Here is a 22,140-nt window from a genome sequence, read left to right as displayed (position 1 = left end):
AGTTAAGCTTTAAAAAGGATTGTTACACTACTCGTCTAACCATGTCAATAAGGTGCATTTTCTTTTCAAGGGAGCCTATTTGCTAAAAACTTCACATTTAAGCGTGCTTGGTGGAGAGCAATCTTAGGATGACTAACCTCTTGAGAAGTGTCTCAGATGTTCACACGTGATTCTAAAGTGCGATGAAAAGACCCGTGTCGATTTGTGGGGCTAGTTTACAACTATATGAAAAAAGTGTAAAAAATCTGAAAATTCATAATTTTTTATTCTTATTCCAAATCCACTCTAAATGGTGGTTATGGTCTTTTAATTTATATGACATGACCCGTCTAGTTAGGCAACTCTTTACATAGTCCTTGCCCCTCCATGAAGGTGACGTGACTTGCTAAATTCTATTATAAAAGTTACATGGTAGGTTATTGTGTACAACTTTAAATAAATATTTGATAAAGTAACATTGTTTAATATGATATGAATGGAAAAAAAGAGTTTCTACCTTTTGAGTTTTAAAGCAAATTCGTGCTGATAACGTATTATAAAAGAATATTAATTAACATAATATTTTAAAGGAAAAATTATCGTGAATAATATAATTTTTTGTTAATTTTCCTACAATAATACCAACGATTGATTAACCATAAATAATACCAACTTAGGGGTATTTTGCTGAAATAAAACTAACTTTAGTTTATTAACTAATTTATCAAATTTTTTTGTCTTATAATTACCTATGGTTTGATTTTTAACATATTATGGATTTTCTAGAAAAACACCCCTTTAAATTAGTATTATTTACGGTTAATCAAAAGTTGATATTACTGTAGGAATATAAACAAAAGATTATATTATTTCTGATAATTTTACCTATTTTAAATAGATTTAAGATTAATGAGACTTCCATCTAAACGTTGTTATCATATACATATCCTTTTAATTAAGTATAATACATAACACAATTAAAATTGAAGTGGCTCCATATTTGAAACTTGGGTTTATTGGGCATTTCGTGGACCGTGGGCGACTGATGTGAAGGAAAGAAACCAAAGAGCCTTTTTGAACAACCTCCTCTGCGCCGCCGCCAGGTTAGCTACTCTTCTTTTTGGATGTTCTTCCTATAGTGTACTTTAAGATTAATTAATCAATGCTGGTAATTTGTTTTGATTTCATTTATTTTCTTCAGATGAATTTTCTTATATTCTTATCTAAAAGCAACGAATCTGAATTTGCATTGATTTTATTTTATTTCGATTTCTAGGTTATTTTGAAACTGAATAGTAGCGGTTGCTGTTGGAATCAATGGCGGAAGACGCTATCTTAGGATATTTGGAGAAGAATGAGGGAATTCTGGATTCTGGATGTTTTGCCGTGGAATTTGGAATCGATCATGACGAAATAATCAATGTTACCAAAAGTCTCAATGGATATGGACTTGTTATTGCTCAGGTTTTTTTCTTCATCTTTTGTTGAACTAAATGGTTACTTGATAAACTTATTTCGAGTGATTTTCATTGATTTAGCTATTTTTTTCGAAGCTGAATGCAGAATTTTATGATATATAATTGACAGTTTTGATGCTGTAAGTAGTTTCATTTTTCTAGGGAGTTTATTTGAATTCCTTCATTCATAACAAACATCAATTGAGGAAGGTACTTAGAATTCAAAAAAGCACGGTTGAACTTGTCCCCTACTTATCAAAATTGAAATGTAATGACTTTTTTTATTTGGATGTAGGCTAAAGAAATTTTCAAACTAGGGGAGAAAGGAAATTGCGGTGAGAATCATACCCTTTTTCAAGGTTGAAAAGAAAGTCCTCAACCATTAGGCTAACCTTCGATTCTCATTGAAATGAACTTAATAGAACTGAAAACAATCCCCTTTTTGTACTGAACTTGTTAGATATAAGTATTATTAAGTAAAAAATCTGTTTGGGACATGTTTTCTAAAACTTTTTTGGTTTGACATTGTGGTAGTTTTTGAGACTGGATATCTGTTTTCTAAAACTTAATAAATCTGAATTTTTTTTTTCCTGAATTGTATTTATTAGATACACTTATTATCAAGTGAAAAAACCGCCAACTGGATTCGTTAACTTATTATAACTGATTAAAATATTTTGAAGTGTACTTATTAAATACAAGTATTATTAAGTAAAAATCTACTCCTCTGCATGGTTTCTCCAACCTGTGATAAAGATGTTTAAAATATATAGAACCGAAGTGTACACATTAGTATTAGACAGAACTTAACATGTTAGGATTTATTATTTAGTGAAGATGTAAGAGTGGATGTAATGGGCAAAAGTTATAACTTACAACTGAAATGGACTTATTTGACTTTTTGAGTATTAAAAGATAAAGAAACCGAAAAGACATTGAAAGGGAAAAACATACTTGATGGTTTGTCCACTATTCGTTGGTTTCGTTAGGGCCTAGAAAAACAAAATATTGGCAAAGCTGTGGAAAATATAGGGTATTTGGACTCAAGTTGTAAAGATCAGTGATAAGAGCCCCATTTGATTTTTTGGGCTTGTTCAACGACCTTTTATCCATTGTATTCTTTGCTTGTTTTCTCTATTTTCATCTAAGGGAGTGATTGTTGTGTTTCCTACAACTTTTCCTTGTTCTCGATTAAGCTCATCAAAATTCTTTCTCCATCAATCCTTAATGTTCTCGTCTAAACTATAATATTCTTATTTTTATCCTTAATACACTTTATTACACTAATGTCATTAGGCTTTGCTTGCCTTTGCTTTGCCATCCTATGTGCATCTTTTTCTCATTCTTTATAATCTAGTTTGTCAAACGCCTCTTTAAAAGCCTTCCATTTCGCTTCGCAAACAACTACTTTCGTTTGATTTCCTTATACTTGGCTAAGTTTTCTCCATCCTCACATTTTCTTCATTACCTTGTAAATAGTAAGTAGTAATTAGGTAGTTGGAAGAAAAAGATTTAGAGGAGAACAAAATAAAGAGGAGGGTAGGAGAAAGACCTTTAGTCATATGTTGAAGATTTTGAATGAGTTCTTGATTCATTTCTTGGAGAGCCACAACCCACAAGCCGCTCGAATGTTTGTATAACTATCAAATTGTATCACAATCTTTTTAGGTTACAAATTACAATCAATATACATGTTTACATTCAACACACGTTCATCCTTTTACATCATTCAGCTACATTGATACAAATTACCCTATCACAAAAATTTCTCTACAATTCTAAATATACATTCATATAGAGCCTGCCTAATACTGATTCGTAACATAATCTTTTATTTTCATTTGGAGGGATCAAAGCTGTGTCCACTCTCGAATGAATATTTTTAATACAGAGAGGAAAATAATCTATTATTTGCTGGATTTTGAGGTGTTTGAAGTGTGAAACTTCTACTTTAAAATGTTGTACTATGTTGCTGCTGATGATAGAAACACAATGTATACGCTTGCTTTATTTGATCACAGTATACTTATGAGTTTTAAAACTCCAATTTTTCGTGTATGGTTCTTTTCTATAATAATGTGAGTGAGGTAGAGTGTTGGTTGCATCTTTTGATTCACTTAATGAAATAAAGAAATGTATTAAGAATTTTTTTTTGTATTTATTGTATGTACCCGTATGGTTGTCAATTTTGCAGGATATTAAGAGGGAAAAATGGGTTCTCACTGATGAAGGAAAACTTTATGCTACTGCAGGGTCTCCTGAAGTTCAATTATATTCTGTTATACCAGCTGAGGGTATCTCGCCAGATGAACTTCAAGTTGGTGGCTATTGTTTGCAGTATTTTGGTACCTTTGGTTTTGGTAGTCTTTGTCAGTGCAGTTTTATAATGACTTTCATGCCGTTGCAGAAAAGGGTGGATCCGACTATCTTCAAGGTTGGCTTTGCTCAGGCTATGAAAAATAAGTGGGTGGAAAGAGTAAAGCAATTGATTTCCAGAAAGGTAAAAAAATAACTTAAAGTTATTTACTCTACAGTGCATTATTGTGCTATGACTTTATTGTACCATAGTATTGAAGTTCTAGATTGAGATGTTTTTCTTGTGTGTATATGTTTGTTTCTTTTCGTTTAATTTTTCTGCCTTCACTTTTTTTTTTTTCGTTTTCTTATGGATAGGGGAGAGGCGTTGAGAGTAAAGGTGGCAATTATGGATCGGCTCGGGTCTTTTCGAGTCACATATGTACCTTGGTCGACTTGTTGATACCTATGTTACATAGACTCGGGTATGAGTATCGGATACGGATGTGGATCTTAGGATCTGGTATGACAATTTTGGAATTCTAGGATACATGGACGCTGTGCTAATATTGGATAGGAGTACGGGGATACGACATAATTATACTTAAATATACAATTAATAGTAGTGGACAAACAAAATGGGACATAGAAATTATTATTATTATTAGTACTAGACACTAATAGTACTTCATTCATTTAAAAATACTCCCTCCGTTCTTTTTTGATCTTCCACATTACTATAACGGGTAGTTTCAAAAGTTCTTCCACTTTAGAATACTTTTTATTTTTAGAAAGATTTTATCCCACTTTTACCCCTTAAAACCCCCTTTTCTTTTATTTATAATTATTTTCTCTTTCATACTTCCAATACAATCATTACTTCACACTATTATTTAATTAAAATAATATCCACTACAACCTCATACTTCTAATACAATCATTACTTCACACTACTATTTAATTAAAATGATACCCACTACAACCCAAAGATTCTATCTTCCTTAATATGTGTGAAAAACCCAAAGTGGAAGATCAAAAAAGAACGGAGGGAGTAATAGTAATCTATTAAAAAATTATATTAAAAAAGTAAAAAAAAGTAAAACAAAAAACTAAGAAAAGTAAAAAAAGCAAAATAAGTATAACATTATTTGTCATAACTTGTCTAGGAAGCTTGTAAAATAGGAAAAGTAAAAAAGTAAGAAAAGTAAAAAAAGTAAAATAATTACTACGTTCTTCAATGTAGTACAACTGTCTACATTTTAAATTACCCCATCATCTTCCTAAGAGCATGAACAATGAAGAGGACAAATATATCCTCTTCACAATTCTATCTTTTTTTTCCATTTGACACGTCATTTTCTCTTTCCTCCACATCATTTTTCACTATTTACATCCTCTTCCTCATTCTATTCCTTTAATTTGTCCAATATCTAAGGTATACTCTTTCATCCTCTTTTCACTTTCTCTCTCCTACTCACGTATACTTCACCACACATTCTTTTTCCTATCCAAATTTAATAATTGTAATTTGTGTAATTATTGAATGATAAATATTATTTACTCAATTGTTGTATAATTAATTAATTAGTGGATTATTAGTCTTGCAACCCACAAAAAAATATTCATAATTTCATATTTTATAACTTAAAGAAACAAAGTACATACATTAATTAAATGTTCGAAAAACATAGAATTTTTAAAAAAAATGAGTTTAGATGGGTTTGGGTTATTTTGGGTTATTTTAAAAGCTTGAGATTAATTAGATCAAAAGGGGGTGTATTTGAGTTATTTTGAGGGTTTGGGTAGTATGGAAAGTTGAAATTTCTTCCATAATATGGATTATTTGGATCCATAATTAAGGATATGATAATGTGAATGAAATTATCAACAAGAAAATGAGTTTAGATGGGTAGTATAGAAGAGAGAGAAAAGACCAAAAAATTAAAGTGTGAAATATAGGCAAATTTAGGTTCATTTTATAGAGAAAAAAAAATAAAGTCGGTGAAATTATTTTGAAATTTTGCTTTACCATTTTTTTTATGACCATTGTAAATAATACCGTTGTAAATAAATCAAACTTAAATTCAACTAATCAAATTGTGCCAAGTGTACCAATCCTCTTGGCCCAAATACTTTTTTTCTTTTTTTTTTCCTCCTTTTTTTCCCTCCCAACGTAGGAATGCCTTCATTGTTTAAAAAAGAAAAAAAGTATTTGGGCCAAGAGGATTGGTACACTTGGCACAATTTGATTAGTTGAATTTAAGTTTGATTTTTTTGCAACGGTATTATTTACAACGGTCATAAAAAAAACGGTAAAGCAAAATTTCAAAATAATTTCACCAACGACTTTATTTTTTTTCTCTATAAAATGAACCTAAATTTGCCTATATTTCACACACTTTAATTTTTCGGTCTTTTCTCTCTCTTCTATACTACCCATCTAAACTCATTTTCTTGTTGATAATTTCATTCACATTATCATATCCTTAATTATGGATCCAAATAATCCAAATTATGGAAGAAATTTAAACTTTCCATACTACCCAAACCCTCAAAATAACTCAAATACACCCCCTTTTGATCTAATTAATCTCAAGCTTTTAAAATAACCCAAACCCATCTAAACTCATTTTTTTTAAAAATTCAATGTTTTCCGAACATTTGATTAATGTATGTACTTTGTTTCTTTAAGTTATAAAATATGAAATTATGAATATTTTTTTGTGGGTTGCAAGACTAATAATCCGCTAATTAATTAATTAATTATACAACAATTGAGTAAATAATATTTATGATTCAATAATTACACAAATTACAATTATTAAATTTGGATAGGAAAAAGAATGTGTGGTGGGGTATATGTGAGTAGGAGAGAGAAAGTGAAAAGAGGATGAAAGAGTATACCTTGAATATTGGACAAATTAAAGGAATAGAATGAGGAAGAGGATGTAAATAGTGAAAAATGATGTGGAGGAAAGAGAAAATGACGTGTCAAATGGAGAAAAAAAGATAGAATTGTGAAGAGGATATATTTGTTCTGTTCATTGTTCATGCTCTCATGGAGAGGATCATGACCAATCCTCTTGGCCAAGAGGATTGTTGTTTCCTCTTCACATCCAAGAGGATAGTTAAGATGAGGAAAAAGATTGGTAAGAGGAAGGTGAATACTCTTGGATGTTCATGGTCTAACACTTCTCAATTCTCTCTTATTCTTCGGTGCCTTTTCATCTTCATCAAGAATGTGTTTTCCTTACTTTCAATCTTTCATCTTCTATTTTTTCTATAATCATTCAAGCTTTAAATTTAGACATGCTTCAATGTCTTTCTTCCTTTAACCCCTTCCTTCTTTATTTCTAAAACAAAAGAAAAAGTCATCTCTAAAACAGAAGATTGAAGCTTCTATCGCGAAGAATGACAACATGAAGTGAGCCGTACCCATGTGCAATCCAGCGTACCGGACGCGTGTCCGACATCGTTATCCGTACCGGCTTTACTGGACATTGGTGAGCCGGCGAATATGGAGGGTCCAAGTAACATAGGTTGATACCATTTGATTTTTCATGATAACAATAATGTGAATAATGACAATAGTAAAATCAATAATGATAATAATGATAAATATCAATAGTATTTCAAAAAAATAAATATAAATAATAATAATAATAACATTATGATAATAATGAACAATAGACGATAAAAAACCATAACTGCATTATTAACACATTTCCACAACCGAGGAAACACACCACCCATGCGTTTTCCGCAATGGCATTGGAACTGTGTTTTGTAAATAAAATTTTAAAAATTGCAACTACTTGTTTTGAATTGAAATTGTTAGTCTTATTAATTTTGTTGCTTGATTTACTTGAAATCATTAGTTTGAATGAGTAGAGTTTGAACAAGTTGAAAGAATTTTTTGAGTAAGGAAAAATTTTTTGACCTGCAAAATTAAAGAGTGGCTACACTAAAGAATGTCCATGACCTTTTGGTTACTTTGGATTCTAGAATTTAGTAAGAATTTGTCAGTTAAGATATGGGTATATAGTGACATTAGGGATGTAGTATTGTAGTGTATTTGCAAGAGAAGGTAAAGATGTTGTCTAATCTCTTATCTCTTTTCTTACACTCTTTTGTATATGCAAATTAATTGTTAGTAACTTGATCTATCACCATTATAATAGTTAGTAGGCAATAAGCGCGAACATATGGTTTCTTCTCCATAATCAGATGTGTTCTTAACCCTTGAAAGTTTGTTCTTTGACACATTTCAAATGTTAAAGTGTGCAATTTATGTAAAAGATATTTTTAGTATTAGAAATTATTGAAAGTGATGACCTAAGAAAAAATAATTATTTGCTTCCTAGCAACCGAAGGTGCTCACCGCTCATCTGAAAACTAATGCTTAATAAGAATTGTTGATTTTAGAAAGAGGTGAGGTTGTTTAATAAACTTATTTGTATATATGCATATTGTGCTTGTTTAGGTTGTTTTATATTTATATATATGCATATTTTGTTTGCTTGTGTAGGCTGTTTGAAAAACTTATTTTTTTATTCTATTGTAGGTTCAACATGTTGATGACAAGGTCAAGGAGTGTCTTGTACATATACAAGCTGGGGAGGTGAGGTGGCTTCTTCACGTAATCAACTGCTGAAATGGTATATGTGATGTGTTCTTAGGCATAGTTTCAGAAGCATCTTCAAGTCTGTAGATAATTGAATGGTTATAGTTGTATATTTTAGTTCTGGTATGGTGGTGTTTCTTATTTAAGTGAAGTTGCAGATAAATCATTAGCCAATTGGAAGTAGTCTTTGTTATTAGAAGGGTAAGATTGCATACATCTTTCCCCTAACTCTAACCCTTACTTGACCCCAACCCCAACTTCAACCCCAAACCTAATCCCAACCCCCCTAACCCCAACCCCGACCCCAATCCCAACCCCAACCCCAACCCCAACCCCACATAAGAGGGTAATGCAATGTTGTTGTGTTATAGAAGGGATACTTCCTTAATTTTGAACATGATTATCAATTTGCATGGACATCTATTCTAAATTCCTAATTTGCTTAAATCGTTTGAGTTTGGATCCTTGTTATATGCTTTGAGATGTTTTTTTACCGTAGCATCTACATGTACATGATCTATATTTTCCTTAGTTTCTTTAATTGAATTTCTTTTTAGGACAATCTCTTTACTAGTTGGGGCATTGGGGTTAAGGACTAAGGTTTACAACTTCTCATTATTTGACATGTCTAATTATGGTGGACCTCACCCATGGTTTATATTATCGTAGGTGGTTTTGTTGTGATTAATAATTAATAAAATGTTTGGTGCTAAATCTGCTACCTTTGTGTGTTTGACTTTGGTGATTCAACCTGTTGTTTTTGCGGCTTAAATTCAATTTTTGTTACGCCTTCAAGATGTTTATAATTCGTAACTTTCTTGCTTGTAGGTTGTTGGGCGTGAGGAGATTGACGCTCTTAAACGAAGAAAACTTATATTATCTCAGTAAGGACTACTCTCTTGCCTTTGGTATACTTTAACATTGTTTTTAACTAACATTTAATAGAGCATTAGGGTAATTTTTGTTCCTATTTGTCTATGATAAACGTTGTAATCTGTTTAATTTTTCTCTAGGACATGGAAAGGGTATTCAATTAGGAAGGGTCCAAACTATGTTCCAAAAAGAAAGAAAGCAGCAACTGATCTGACTCGTGAACACTTGCAAAGGTATTTCAGTCATATTGCATCTGCAAATTGTTTTTTGCATCTGTATTATCTGTGGGGGAGTGTGTATGGATGTTTTGAAATTATGGAATGATGGTGAATTGCGTTTGTTTCATAACGTGGAGCAATCTGAAGTTTCTTGGGTGTTTTTCGGTCTGAACGATGTGTCGAGGAGGAAGAAAGGGATATGTGACATTCCAGACATAGAGCATGGAACCTGGTTTTCTTCCTCTAAACAAAGGTCCATTACAGGATAGTATTAAGTGGGAATTATCTGATGCTTTTTTTGCGTATAAAACTCATGCTAAAATGTTAATGTGGTATTTGTTGTAAATGTTTTTTTTTTAATATTCTTTTTTCTGGTTTATCCTATTGTTATCTATTCAAAATGCCAAAACACCAAATCTACTTTATAGCCTTAAAAACTGTTATATATGGACTGGTTATTTTTTTCTTTTAAAAAGTCTCCCTGTACGATTTATTTATGAAATTTCAGAAATGGATTTGCCTTTTGTATTGATCTATCTGCACGAGCTTGATCTGACCCCAATGAATTGACGATGTCTAGAAGACATAGAAAAAATTTCGGATGCAATGCAGTAGCAGTCATGATGTCGCAAACGAAACACACTTGCGGCGTCGAGACTCATTTTGCAGACATCGCAATGTAAATTGTTGACTTGAAAAATATCTGTTGTCATAGTAATTCAAGTTTTCTAGAACATATTTTTAAATTGAAGCTTATAATAACTTTAGAACTAAATACATATTTTAAAAGTATTATAATGGCTAATATGTTAGAATCATAGTGTAAAAATGCGGTAACTGTCGCGATCGCGGTAATAGAACGCTGATGCGGTAATGAGAGTGATGCGGTTATCATATCGCCTAAATATCGTTGAAAGCATAAGATATCCCTTGATGCGGCCCAAAATGCGGTTTTTTACACCTTTGCAACGCGGGAAAATTCGGTTTGTTTATTTTGAAAACCTTTACAACGCGGCTGATGCGATGCGGCCTTGTTTTTATTCTATGGTTAGAATTTGGCTTGAAATAGTTATTAATAACTCTAAATAACATATTATGTTCAAGTTCTTTTGCGGAATGCTAATCTCAAAATTCGTTGTAAAGTGGTCATTATTGAACAGAACGATCTCATTTTTGTTCCATGTTAAAAGATGGTGAGATCTTAATGAGTTTGATTGATGTATGTATCATATTTTAGTGAAGTGAGATCCCTCCTAAAATTTGACCCTGGAATCTCCTCCAGATTTTGGTGTATATCCCAGTATTCTGCATGCCTTATACTCTATATCTTCTGTTTCCTTGAGCCAAAATCACGTGATTTTTTTTGGACTTGGGCTCCAGCAGATTGTTTTTTCATGTTCTTTTGATTGCTAATGTTAGTGTGGTATTTACAGCGGTGCATGGAAAAAATTGGAACTCAAAGAATACAACTTCAATGCTAAAGGTCTGCCGCCTGAAGGTGGTCATTTGCATCCCTTACTCAAGGTTAGGCTGTTGATTCCATCTGCCTGAGGTTTCTTGTCAATAACAATAACAATAACAATTGAGGTTGTTTCTTAAGTTAGTTTATTGATTGCGAGGATTGTTTTCTTGCGTTGTCGAAATGACTTTGAGGCATGTGTTGAATTAAAATATCGATCCAACATTCCAGCTGTATGTTGAACATGGAAATTCTTCCAATGTTTTTGACAAATGTGCATTTATTTGTATACTGGATTTTTGTTAATGGGAGTTTTGTAATACTGGTTTTGTTCCTAACTTTATGTCATTATGTGTTTAATATTACTGCTTGCTTACAGTGTCTAAAAATTAATTAGTAGCAGCTGTCACTTCTCTGGGCGTTAACATTATTAGCCTATGTAAAAATTATGAAAAATATTCAATAAATGTAAGCGGGTGATATAACATGTGGATATTTTAACATATGTGATATGATGGATAGGGAATGCCTCTTCCTGCTGTATGAAATGAACTTGGTCTCCTGGGAAATATCATTTCATAATTCACATATAAAATGCAAGTTGGCATTCTTATGATGAATTTGATGAACATATACATACAATCATTTTTGTTTGATCTTTTATCATACTGTCATCTCTACATTTGGTTTTAATTCGACTATATTTTGTTTATTTACTTCCATTCTGGATAAGGTATTGGTTTGCTAGACATTAGTTACCCTTTTTGTCTCTTTGATTTTGGTAGATTGGTAAATGTTATTTTTTTAAGGGTCAAGGCAAATGGGGTTAGGCCAGCCTTTAAGGCAAGTGGGAGGAGAGAGATAGAGAGGATGGTGAAATCATTTCAAATTTGGGTGAAGTAGCAAGTGCAAAGGCACCATCATGTTTGCAGGTGGAGCAAAATTAAAGGAATTGGAGAGTAGATTTCTCATTAGTAGATAAGATGGTTAGTTAGTAAGAGAAGCATGAACGTTTCCATGCAGGGTATCTAATGTAGTATATGAGCTATTTCTTCAGTGATATGAAATGCCAACTCTTCAGATTTACAGGCAATATTGCATACTGCTTTAGTCAGTTAGACGTGTGCTTTTGTTTAGTTTAAATTTCCTTGGCTTAATACTTTCCTGTAAGATTTCATTTTAATTTGTGCTACTCATCATCATCTTGTTGAACACATCTTTGAATAATTTAAATTTGAGTCACTTACTGTCATCATATATTGTTTCAGGTTCGGCAGCAATTAAAAAATATTTTCCTTCAGATGGGGTATGATCTTTTCTTCTCCTTATTTCAGTGTTATTTATTATTCTGTTTTTTTTTTTTTTTTTTTTTTTTTTTTTTTTTTTTTTTTTGTCATGATTGGTTTTCTACTGTATTTTCATTGAAAATTTATTGTATTCTCAAATTCTCTTTGTCGGGATGCAGTTTTGAGGAAATGCCGACAAACAATTTTGTTGAAAGCAGGTATTTTGTTCTTTCATTTGTAACTTGTTTATCTGTTCTGGACTTGCTGATATCCTTCAATTGTTTGTGTAATGTTGAACAAGTAAAACTTGGACTTGCTGAACATGAAGAAAGCCTTTAAACCTCCCATCTCTATATTTATATTTAAACTGATAAATCCATTAGTTCAGAGTCTGTTTTTATCTATATAAATGCAAGCATCATGGCATATGGCTTCCCTCTCCTATCTCTGAAGATGAAGGTTATGGAAATACTTTGTGGGGAAGCGAGCTGCATATCTTTACTTGCAGTAATCACAAATGTTGACTAGCATTTAATAAATAGTTTTAAGTTGACTTTGTTGTTCCTTTGTTTACCTTTACATGTGAAGTAAGTATATCCTGTATGTTAAATATCATCTATTGGAAGATTATTTTAATGATCCCAGCCAAGCAACAATGATCTTTTATAAAGGCTTATTTTTGGAGCCAATGTCTTGTACGTTTAATATGGAATGATATAATATATATTATATAGGCCTTTGGGAAGGATAGTTATTTGTGAAATTTCTTTTTGTGCAATTGAGACCTCTTGCGGTGCTAACTTGATGAGTTTTAATAGTTGATTGTTGGACATAATAAAACAGGAACGGGAGGGTAATGTTTTGGGACAAATCGAAAGGCCAAAATAGATGGGAGGATCTTTTAGGGATAAGGGGAGTATCTCATGGAATATTGTGCTTTGTTGGAGATCATCTAAGTGCTGGATTTACCGTTAGGGGGTGTTTGGCACAAGGGAATGGGATTTGTGGGACTTTAAGATGAGACATTTAAAATGAGACTTTGGAGAGAAAAAAGTCTCATTCCTTGTTTGGCATGTTAGGGACTTGGAAGAAATTGATGAGAATGAAAGTCTCAACTCAAATGCAACCCTCCCCCAAGACATTTTTCTTAGGGTCTTTCACAATTTTTAGTCCCATTCCCTTGAAACAAACAATGACTTGAGACTTTTTTTACCCCAAAGTCCCATTCCCTCCTTGAAATCCCATGTGCCAAACACCCCCTTACCTCATTTACAGTCAATATGATAATTTGTGTGTTTGAAAAAGAGTGGATATCTGCTACTTTTCAGCTTGGACTTTTGAAATGCCCAGTACAGAGTATGTGGACAGTAGCAGTTGGAGTGGTAAATGATCGTGGAAAAGGTTGGGTATGGTAATGCAAACAACTCACAAAAACCGCCACTATTGCACACTATATCTAGGCGCAAAGGCAGGGTAAACAATTAGGGTTGACACTTCTTTTAGAATATTTGATGAGTGGTAAACAGCTATGGCAGCAACATATTCTTCACTTTTTGTTATTTTGGCATTAGTAAGGACAGGGGGTGAAGAATGAGGCATGGGAGTTATTGTGAGAACCTAGTTACTTTTGATTAATCATTTATAAAATTTAAAGGCTGTCAGCAAGCTTTTGCTGCAAGTCACACTATCAAACACCCATCTGTCCAGTTAATCGAGAGGTTTCTGTTATCTCTCATTTTAGAATTTAACATTCATATTCCTAATATTTATTGGACCCATTATCGGATCCTTATCGGCCGTCAATCATCAGGGTTTTCCCAAATTGCATTTTCTAAATGCTAAAACTTTCTCAGTCATAGTCTCTGTCTCAAAAATTATGTCTTGCACTTTGTTTGCTCACAATAAAGCTTTATTTTGAAGTAAAGCGAACTACTACCTTTTACACCTAAAAAAGTGGGAGACATAATTATGCCTAAATTAGTAATATATTCATGTTTTGCTTGAACTTGTAATTTATATTAGCATGATAAAATGAAGTTTTAATCCTTTAAGTTTGCACTTTTAGTTTTTGGAACTTTGACGCCCTCTTCCAGCCACAACAACACCCAGCTCGTGATTCACACGACACTTTCTTTTTGCAAGGTTTGTTGTCATCCATTATGTTGCCTTTAATACATTCTATTGTGATATCGATGTATCAATTTCTTTTTATATTTATTCATCATTTAGTCTGCTTTACTCGAAATATTATTATAGTTACAGGTCTTGAAATCTAATTACATCAGTTCTTTTTTGAGCCTGCTTACTATTTCCATTAGTGGTAATTGTTTCTACTGTTGTAATATCACCATAAAAACTTCTTTTGTAATGTCTAGTTAATCTTATATGACAGTCATGCAAGACAGTGTATGTGGTTTAATAATGGTGGTCTAAAGTAATTGAAGTGTTCGGATATTAGAAATGCTTGGAGGGAGGGGACAATAGTTATGCATTTATGAATTTATTGCTGAAATTTCCGTTTGCTTCTAATGATCTTGAGGTTTTTCATTCTTCCATTGATATGTTCTCAAACTTGCGGATGACACCTTCTATCCTGGCGTAGTTATAGTTGCTAACTTTTATGAGGCTGCACCGTTTTAATTTTTAGAATTTTGTTTTTCTCGCTCACTCAATTTTCCTTGCTACACTGCAGCTCCTTCTACCACGAATTGGCTGCCTGAAGATTATGTGGAGAGGGTAAAGTGTGTTCACGAGTCTGGTGGTTATGGATCCAGAGGGTATGCAATATTATCTTGTAAAATTTGCCTTTCTTCTGATTAAATCAGGGCTGGATCTACTAGCATTATATTTGTGTCCTGACCTCCTGGGGGCTGGGGCACCAATTTTAATTTTCTGTTTGTCTATGTTTTATTCAAGACATAAATTAAATTCTTAAATCATTGAAAGAGGCCAAGTCTTATATATCTGGAAACTTATGATTAACTTTTTCCTGGCACAGTATGAAAAATTTTTGGGGCCATTACTTTTATGTTGTTGTGCTTCATTTGTATTGTCTATTTATGGGATATCTCTTTGTAGGTATGGATATGACTGGAAACGGGAGGAAGCAAACAAAAATCTTTTGCGTACACATACAACTGCTGTTTCTTCAAGAATGCTATATAAACTTGCACAGGTAAATTTATTCAGGTGACAATTAGGCTTAGCCCATGAAAAAAAATCGCGGAAGTCGTCGCTATTGCAGTTATGGTCATGATGTCGCGGACGTGGCACTTCGTGGTGTTACAATCTGTTTGCGTACATTGCTATGTGAATTTTTAACGTGAAAACACTCATTTTATATTAGTAATTAGATCAAAATTTTCTTGAACTTATATTCAAAATTAAAGCTTATAATAAGTTTTTTAGAGCTTAATACACTTTTAGAAAGATCATAATGGATATTATGTTGGAACAACACCATAAAATGGTTGTTACTCCATGATTAGTTTAAATCACAGGCTATATACCAAGGTTTTTCGTTAAGTTTAAAACCGTTATAAAGTGGCTGTTATATAACATATAGCCCTCATTTTTATTCCATGGCTTAGCCTCATTGGTATATTTTGTACCATATTATATAATGGTTGTTACACCATATATATATATATATATATATATATATATATATATATATATATATGAAGAAGTTCCAGTGAGAACCATCATTATATGAAAACTGTGAGAAGCAATCTGCCTGACAAAAAATTATTACTTTTTTACTAAAAAGGGGTTACTTTTAGGGAAAAAAAAGTATTACTTTTTTTGAAAAAAAAGATGATACAAATAGGCAAAAAAGTGTTACTTTAAGAAAAAAATTCTGAAAAAAACTCACAATAAGGTGTTACTTTTAACATAAAAGGTGTTACTTTTCGCAAAAAACGTATTACTTTATATTTATATTTTTTTTCTGAAAGTAACACCTTTTTGCTATAAAGTATCAAATTTTTTTTAAAACAAAAGTAACATTTTTTTGTCCAAAAGTAACACATTTTTTGTGCAAAAGTAACACATTTTATCGGAGAGATTGGTTCTCACGGTTTTCATATAAGTTTGGTTCTCATATATATATATATATATATATATATATATATATATTGACGTTCATGATAAAAAAATAATAATCCAATTTTTAAAAGTGTAGAAAAAATAAAATAATGGACAACTATAATATAGTACAATTATTATCATTACACTTTCCATATTTTAAGCCTTTCAATTGCATCTAAAATTTGCTCGTCATTAATCAAATTAATAATTAACTTTGAAGTGTTTTGACAAAGAAAAAATTCAATATTCAAACTATAATTCTCTCATGAAATTAATATGGAATACCTTAAATTATTTATTGTATTGAATTTAGAATTATTTGAGCCTAAAAAAGTAAAAAAAAAAAAAAAAAAGTCCATCAAAGAACTGACCAAAGCTTAAAAGAGTCCAACAAGGTGGAGTAAAATAATTGTTGACTCTGAAATTCTTTAATGAAAACGAATATGTTTGTAAATCATCTTAAATAAGTTGATTAAGCAAGATAATTAATGTCTCTTAACAATCTATGCCCTTGTGACCTTGTGGCGTAGGTTAGATGATTATATAACATTTATTTTGGTACAAAAATAATAGTTTTGATAATGCCTCATATTTTTCCTAGTAATCTCATTTTTTTCACACTTGTCGAGATAATATTTTAACTGTTAATATCTTTAATTGTGTATAATTAAAAATTATAAAAAAATGATATTAGTTGCATTGAGATGAATGAAACAATCTATCACTTGAATATGTTTTAACACATAGATACATATTAAGAATAAAATAAAAATTAATAGTGGTAAGTGAATAGTATCTTAAAAGTAAATGAGATTATTAGGAAGAATAAGGAGTAGTAATTTTATCTTTAGTTATTCTTAACTTGCTATGCGCCCTTGCTCATTTGTAGAGGTGTTCAAAATAGACAGGATGCTCAAAAATTGTAATCGAAACTGATTTGACCCGACTTTAAAAATGATTTACAATTATGTAAAAAAACAATATGGACACAACCCGATATCAAACCGACCCAAAACACCTCTACTCATTTGACACTACACTCGGGCTGTGTGGCGCATCATTTTTTAGATGACGTCCTAGCATAAGTAACCTGCCCATGCTCATTTGACACAACACTCGCTGCGCTTACCATTACATACTTCATATGCTGAAAAAAATAGGCATGCTTTTTTTTTTTCTAGGTTTTTTTGTTCTTTTTTGCGATTTTATGTGCATTCATGTATTTATGGTGGGTAGATAATCTATGGTACATGTATAAGCATTTTATTCTTATTCCCACTGCTATGGTTGAGGACTCTAGGTTAGGAATGCATAGAGAAATGACTGTAATTTGGTTCTTGACAATTGACACATTAATGGAGATTTGATGTTTTTCGTCACTATGTACTTTGTTGTAAATCTCCTGCTTATTTATTTAGCCTTCATCTATAATTTTGTGAAATTTAATTATCTCTTATGGTACTTCATTTTCTGATGCTTGCAGAAACCATTCACTCCCAAGAAATACTTTTCAATAGATCGTGTTTTCAGAAATGAAGCAGTTGACAGGACACATTTGGCTGAATTCCATCAGATAGAAGGTAACAATGCAGTTATTGAAATGTTTTCACCTAGTTGATTGGAACCTTTCTCTTGATATCTTGACTTGGCTCAGGGTTCCACCTGCTAAGTGTGTTTGAAAATGCTTTTTAAGATCAAGAAAGTTCCGTTTGACCAATATGTTCTGCAAGTTCATTTTCTCATTGTAAACTGGTATATATTTTTAGTTTTTTGGTTGAAGTTGGCAAAATTTTCTGTCCTATTTGATGAAATGAAAATATTGAATTTAAGTAGCTCTTGGGCCTCTCTTGACTTATCGTTCACTTGTTTAAAGACTTGCACTTGATACCTCTCGTTGATAATATTTTTGAAGCAATAGTAATTAGCTTCTCTCTTTATCAATTACTAACCTAATTGTGTATTATCTCTTTTCAGGCCTTATATGTGATCGAGGCCTCACCCTAGGTGATCTTATTGGCGTGCTGTATGATTTTTTCTCACGCTTAGGTATCATTTGCATGGTTTCTTTGAACTTATTGTCTAGACTCTAATGGCTGAATGATGCAGCACTTGTTTCACAGAGGTTACTTCTGCCAGAATTTTGGACAATTTGATTAGACGAGAACATACAATATAAACAAACCTGTGTTAGGATGCTATTAAGCATACTCTTGTGCATTTTGGATAACTTTTCTATTGTAAAATTGAAATGTTGTTTTAAAATGATAGTTTGGTGTCTAAAATGAATTTTTTGCTTGCTTTGTGCAGGGATGACAAAACTTCGTTTTAAGCCTGCTTACAATCCTTACACTGAACCTAGTATGGAAATATTTAGGTATGATATTGAATGAGAACAGGGGCTTAATGCATGCCAATTTAGTTCACGATGCTACTGTTTTATGAATGCTTTTTGTTCTCACTTAATCTTCGTTTAGGGACCTCAAGACTAAGTAACCACCAAAGAATAAATTGTTTTCTTCTTTGTCGATATAATTGATATTTGGTATGCAGTTACCATGAAGGCTTCGGAAAGTGGGTGGAGATTGGGAATTCTGGCATGTTCAGACCTGAAATGTTGCTTCCCATGGGGCTTCCAGATGATGTCTGTGTAGTTGCATGGGGTTTGTCCCTCGAGAGGTGAGAACAATTGACTAAATGATATTTCTTGGTTTGAACACCAACCCAATCGTGTTTGTTTGCTTGCTAATTTTTGGCAAACAAGTTTTGCTTTCTATATGTTAAACTAATTGTCCATTCTCATTGGAATTAGAAATTATAATAATTCGTTGGTCTTTGGATTGTAAGGACTATAAAATTGCTCACTAATATTTAATTGAAGTTGTATGTTTGCAATCCATGTTTAATGGGAAACAGTCAAATAACCTATTTCTTATTACAATGCAAGGTTAAGTATGTATACATCCGACCTTAAACCCTGCTTAGGGCGGAAGTCACTAGGCATTATGATTAGACATGTATATAAATAGTGGGACTTCTTATATATGTCGCTTCTGTTTATGCAGGCCTACAATGATCTTATATGGAATCGATAACATAAGGGATCTCTTTGGGCATAAGGTATTGACATGTATTCTGATAATCTTAACTATCTAAGCCATGGTTTGATTTAAGACACCGCAACTGATTTGAATCCGGTGAGTAACATTTTGTGCTAACAAATGACTTTTCCTTGTTATTTAGGTTGATCTGGGTCTGATGAAGAAGAATCCCATCTGTAGACTTGGGCTTCAATAGATCTTATTTTTTCGACCCCAAATACAAATTCTAAAAATTTCATTTGGAGGTCGGTTTAGTCAATACTTTCAGTCGTCCAATTCATGAATTAGATAGCCCTCGGGTAACTATAACTCTAATCTAACTTTGACCTTGAGATTTTGTATGGTTGTTTTGGATATCCAATGTCTTTATCGAGCAATGCACAATATTGTCAGTATGGAGAGATATATAATTTTTTAAAACAAATACTGCAAATATATATTATTATTATTAGGGAAATTCGCAAAGAAATCCCTTTTAAAACCCCTTTTTTGTAAAGAAATACCTTTTATAATTTTTTTTTTGTAAAAAAAACACCTTTTAAGAGACTTTTTTTTAAAATAGACACCTTAATTCAATTTCCGGTGGCTTTTGTGTAATTTCCGGCGTTGACTATGCCTGTTGACCTCCAAAAATTTAAAAAGATTAATTTTTTTTATATATTTTTTTATTTTTATTATTATTATTATTATTAGTTTTATTATTATTATTATTATTATTATTATTATTATTATTATTATTATTATTTATTTTTTTAAATTTTTTTTTATTATTATAGTTAATTTTTATTGTATTTTATTTTTATTTTTATTTTTATTATTATTATTATTATTTTATTATTATTATTATTGTTATTTTATATTTTTTTTTACTTTTTATTATTATTATTATTGTTATTATTATTATTATTATTATTAATTTTTTTAAAATATTTTTAAAAAAATGTTTTTTTAATTATTTTTTTATTTTTATTATTAATATTTTTTTTTTAATTTTAATTTTTATTATTATTTAAAAAATTTTTGTAAAAAAAAAATAAAAAAAAAAAATAATAATAATAATAATAAAAACAAAAATAAAAAATAATAATAATAATAAAAATTAAAAATAAAATAAAAATAAAAACAAAAGGAACAATAAAAAAATAATAAAAAAAAATAATAAAAAAAATTTTTTTAAAAATTTTTTAAAAAATTATTATTTTTTTATTTTTATTTTATTATTATTATTATTATTATTATTATTATTATTATTATTATTAATATTATTATTATTATTATTATTATTATTATTAATTTTTTTTAAAATTTTTTTAAAATAATAATAAAAATAAAAAAAAAAAAAAAATATTATTATAAAAATAAAAATAAACATAAAAACAAAAATAAAAAAAAATTTAAAAATGTAAAAAAAATTAATAATAATAATAAAAATAAAAAGTAAAAAAATATAAAATAACAATAATAATAATAAAAATAAAAAAATAATAATAATAATAAAAATAAAAATAAAAATAAAAATAAAATTTAAAAAAAAACAACTATAATAATAAAAAAATTTTAAAAAAAATAAATATAATAATAATAATAAAAATATAAAAAAATATAAAAAAAATTAATCTTTTTAAATTTTTGGAGGTCAACAGGCATAGTCAACGTCGGAAATTACACAAAAGCCACCGGACATTGAATTAAGGTGTCTATTTTAAAAAAAAGTCTTTTAAAAGGTGTTTTTTTACAAAAAAAAATTATAAAAGGTGTTTCTTTACAAAAAAGGAATTTTAAAGGGTGTTTCTTTGCAAATTTTCCTTATTATTATAAGTTATAAATATTTTGGCTATTCATTTACTTTTTGTTATGTATGTTGATTTTAATTTCCATTTGATTTACTTGGATGCATACTTATTATTTACTTGGTTAATTGAATTGCTAATCAAGTAAGAATCTAATATTTGATGCTCGATCAATTATAGCCACTTAGTTTTGATTGAATTTACAAATCATTGAAGAAACTAGGAAGAGTTCATCAACTGAATTAATGTTTGATGAGTTATTCATACATTCATACTATCATTGAATTGACGTAATGTATCGATTATACGTAGGTTGTTCATTGATAAATGCTAAATTTGTCATTGATTATGAAAGTTAAGCCACATTAGAGATGTTAAAAGTGTATTTGGACTTCTTTGGAGGAGTAGACTTTTTTCTTTACCAACACTTGTGAGGAATGCCTCTCGTTGGAAGCTCAACCCAATATTTAGAAAAATGCAATAATAATTTTTTAAATAGCGTACGATTTTCAAAATAACAATTTTTGTCCCTGAGGCAAATCTTCTCCCTAAAACTGCTCTCAAATTTTTGAAATTTAACTCTAATTTACACTACAATTTAGCATGAAATATAGAGCAAACCATCAAGCATAATAGAAATGGGGAATATTTAATGATTGAATTTTATACTTTTACATCTCAAAATCAATCAAAAAATAAGACAGATGAAATCGTAAGTTTGTTATTTTTGATTGGTTTTGAAAACTTTTTTAATTTATATGTCCTCAAGAATCTTTATGTTTATATCATAAATTTTGGACATAATTAACATTGTTTATTCTCATTTTAATATTTTATTTATGCTTATGATCTTACTTCCACATATTTTCCATTAATTTTATTTTAAATATTTTTATATTGTTTATGATTTTACATGTTTCCCACTAACTTTATTTAAACATTTTTAGAATTTATCTATTCTCCATATTTTTC

General features: G+C 30.5%; 1 protein-coding gene across 3 annotated transcripts; it reads left to right on the top strand.

Annotated features, from left to right (window-relative positions):
• Nucleotides 1-884: 884 nt before the first annotated feature.
• On the top strand, nt 885-20,001 carry LOC130799180 (phenylalanine--tRNA ligase alpha subunit, cytoplasmic-like). Of its 3 annotated transcripts, none has more exons than XM_057662283.1 (20): nt 936-1,082; nt 1,256-1,443; nt 1,732-1,771; nt 3,689-3,753; nt 3,844-3,936; nt 8,296-8,352; nt 9,184-9,239; nt 9,369-9,461; nt 10,880-10,970; nt 12,174-12,211; nt 12,371-12,409; nt 14,257-14,333; nt 14,884-14,968; nt 15,270-15,366; nt 17,764-17,860; nt 18,255-18,326; nt 18,588-18,654; nt 18,831-18,956; nt 19,343-19,397; nt 19,521-20,001. In XM_057662283.1, the coding sequence occupies exons 2-20, from the start codon at nt 1,297-1,299 to the stop codon at nt 19,572-19,574; spliced, it is 1,449 nt and encodes a 482-aa protein (XP_057518266.1). In that variant the 5' UTR covers nt 936-1,082; nt 1,256-1,296; the 3' UTR covers nt 19,575-20,001. The 3 variants fall into 3 exon arrangements, with proteins under 3 accessions (XP_057518265.1, XP_057518266.1, XP_057518264.1); XM_057662281.1 differs by having other exon boundaries at nt 1,732-1,795; XM_057662282.1 differs by lacking the exon at nt 1,732-1,771 and having other exon boundaries at nt 885-1,082; nt 3,631-3,753.
• Nucleotides 20,002-22,140: the final 2,139 nt, after the last annotated feature.

This window comes from Amaranthus tricolor, chromosome 14 (assembly GCF_026212465.1).
Source record: "Amaranthus tricolor cultivar Red isolate AtriRed21 chromosome 14, ASM2621246v1, whole genome shotgun sequence".
NCBI lineage: Eukaryota > Viridiplantae > Streptophyta > Magnoliopsida > Caryophyllales > Amaranthaceae > Amaranthus > Amaranthus tricolor.
This window is presented reverse-complemented; position numbering and strand designations above follow the sequence as displayed.

Bases quoted from the DNA above. Each gene is read 5' to 3' on its own strand.
- LOC130799180 (XM_057662281.1), top strand. From the start codon at position 1,297: ATGGCGGAAGACGCTATCTTAGGATATTTGGAGAAGAATGAGGGAATT. The intron at 14,334-14,883 runs GTTTGTTGTCAT...GCTACACTGCAG, and splicing joins CGACACTTTCTTTTTGCAAG to CTCCTTCTACCACGAATTGG. The intron at 18,327-18,587 runs GTATCATTTGCA...TGCTTTGTGCAG, and splicing joins TGATTTTTTCTCACGCTTAG to GGATGACAAAACTTCGTTTT.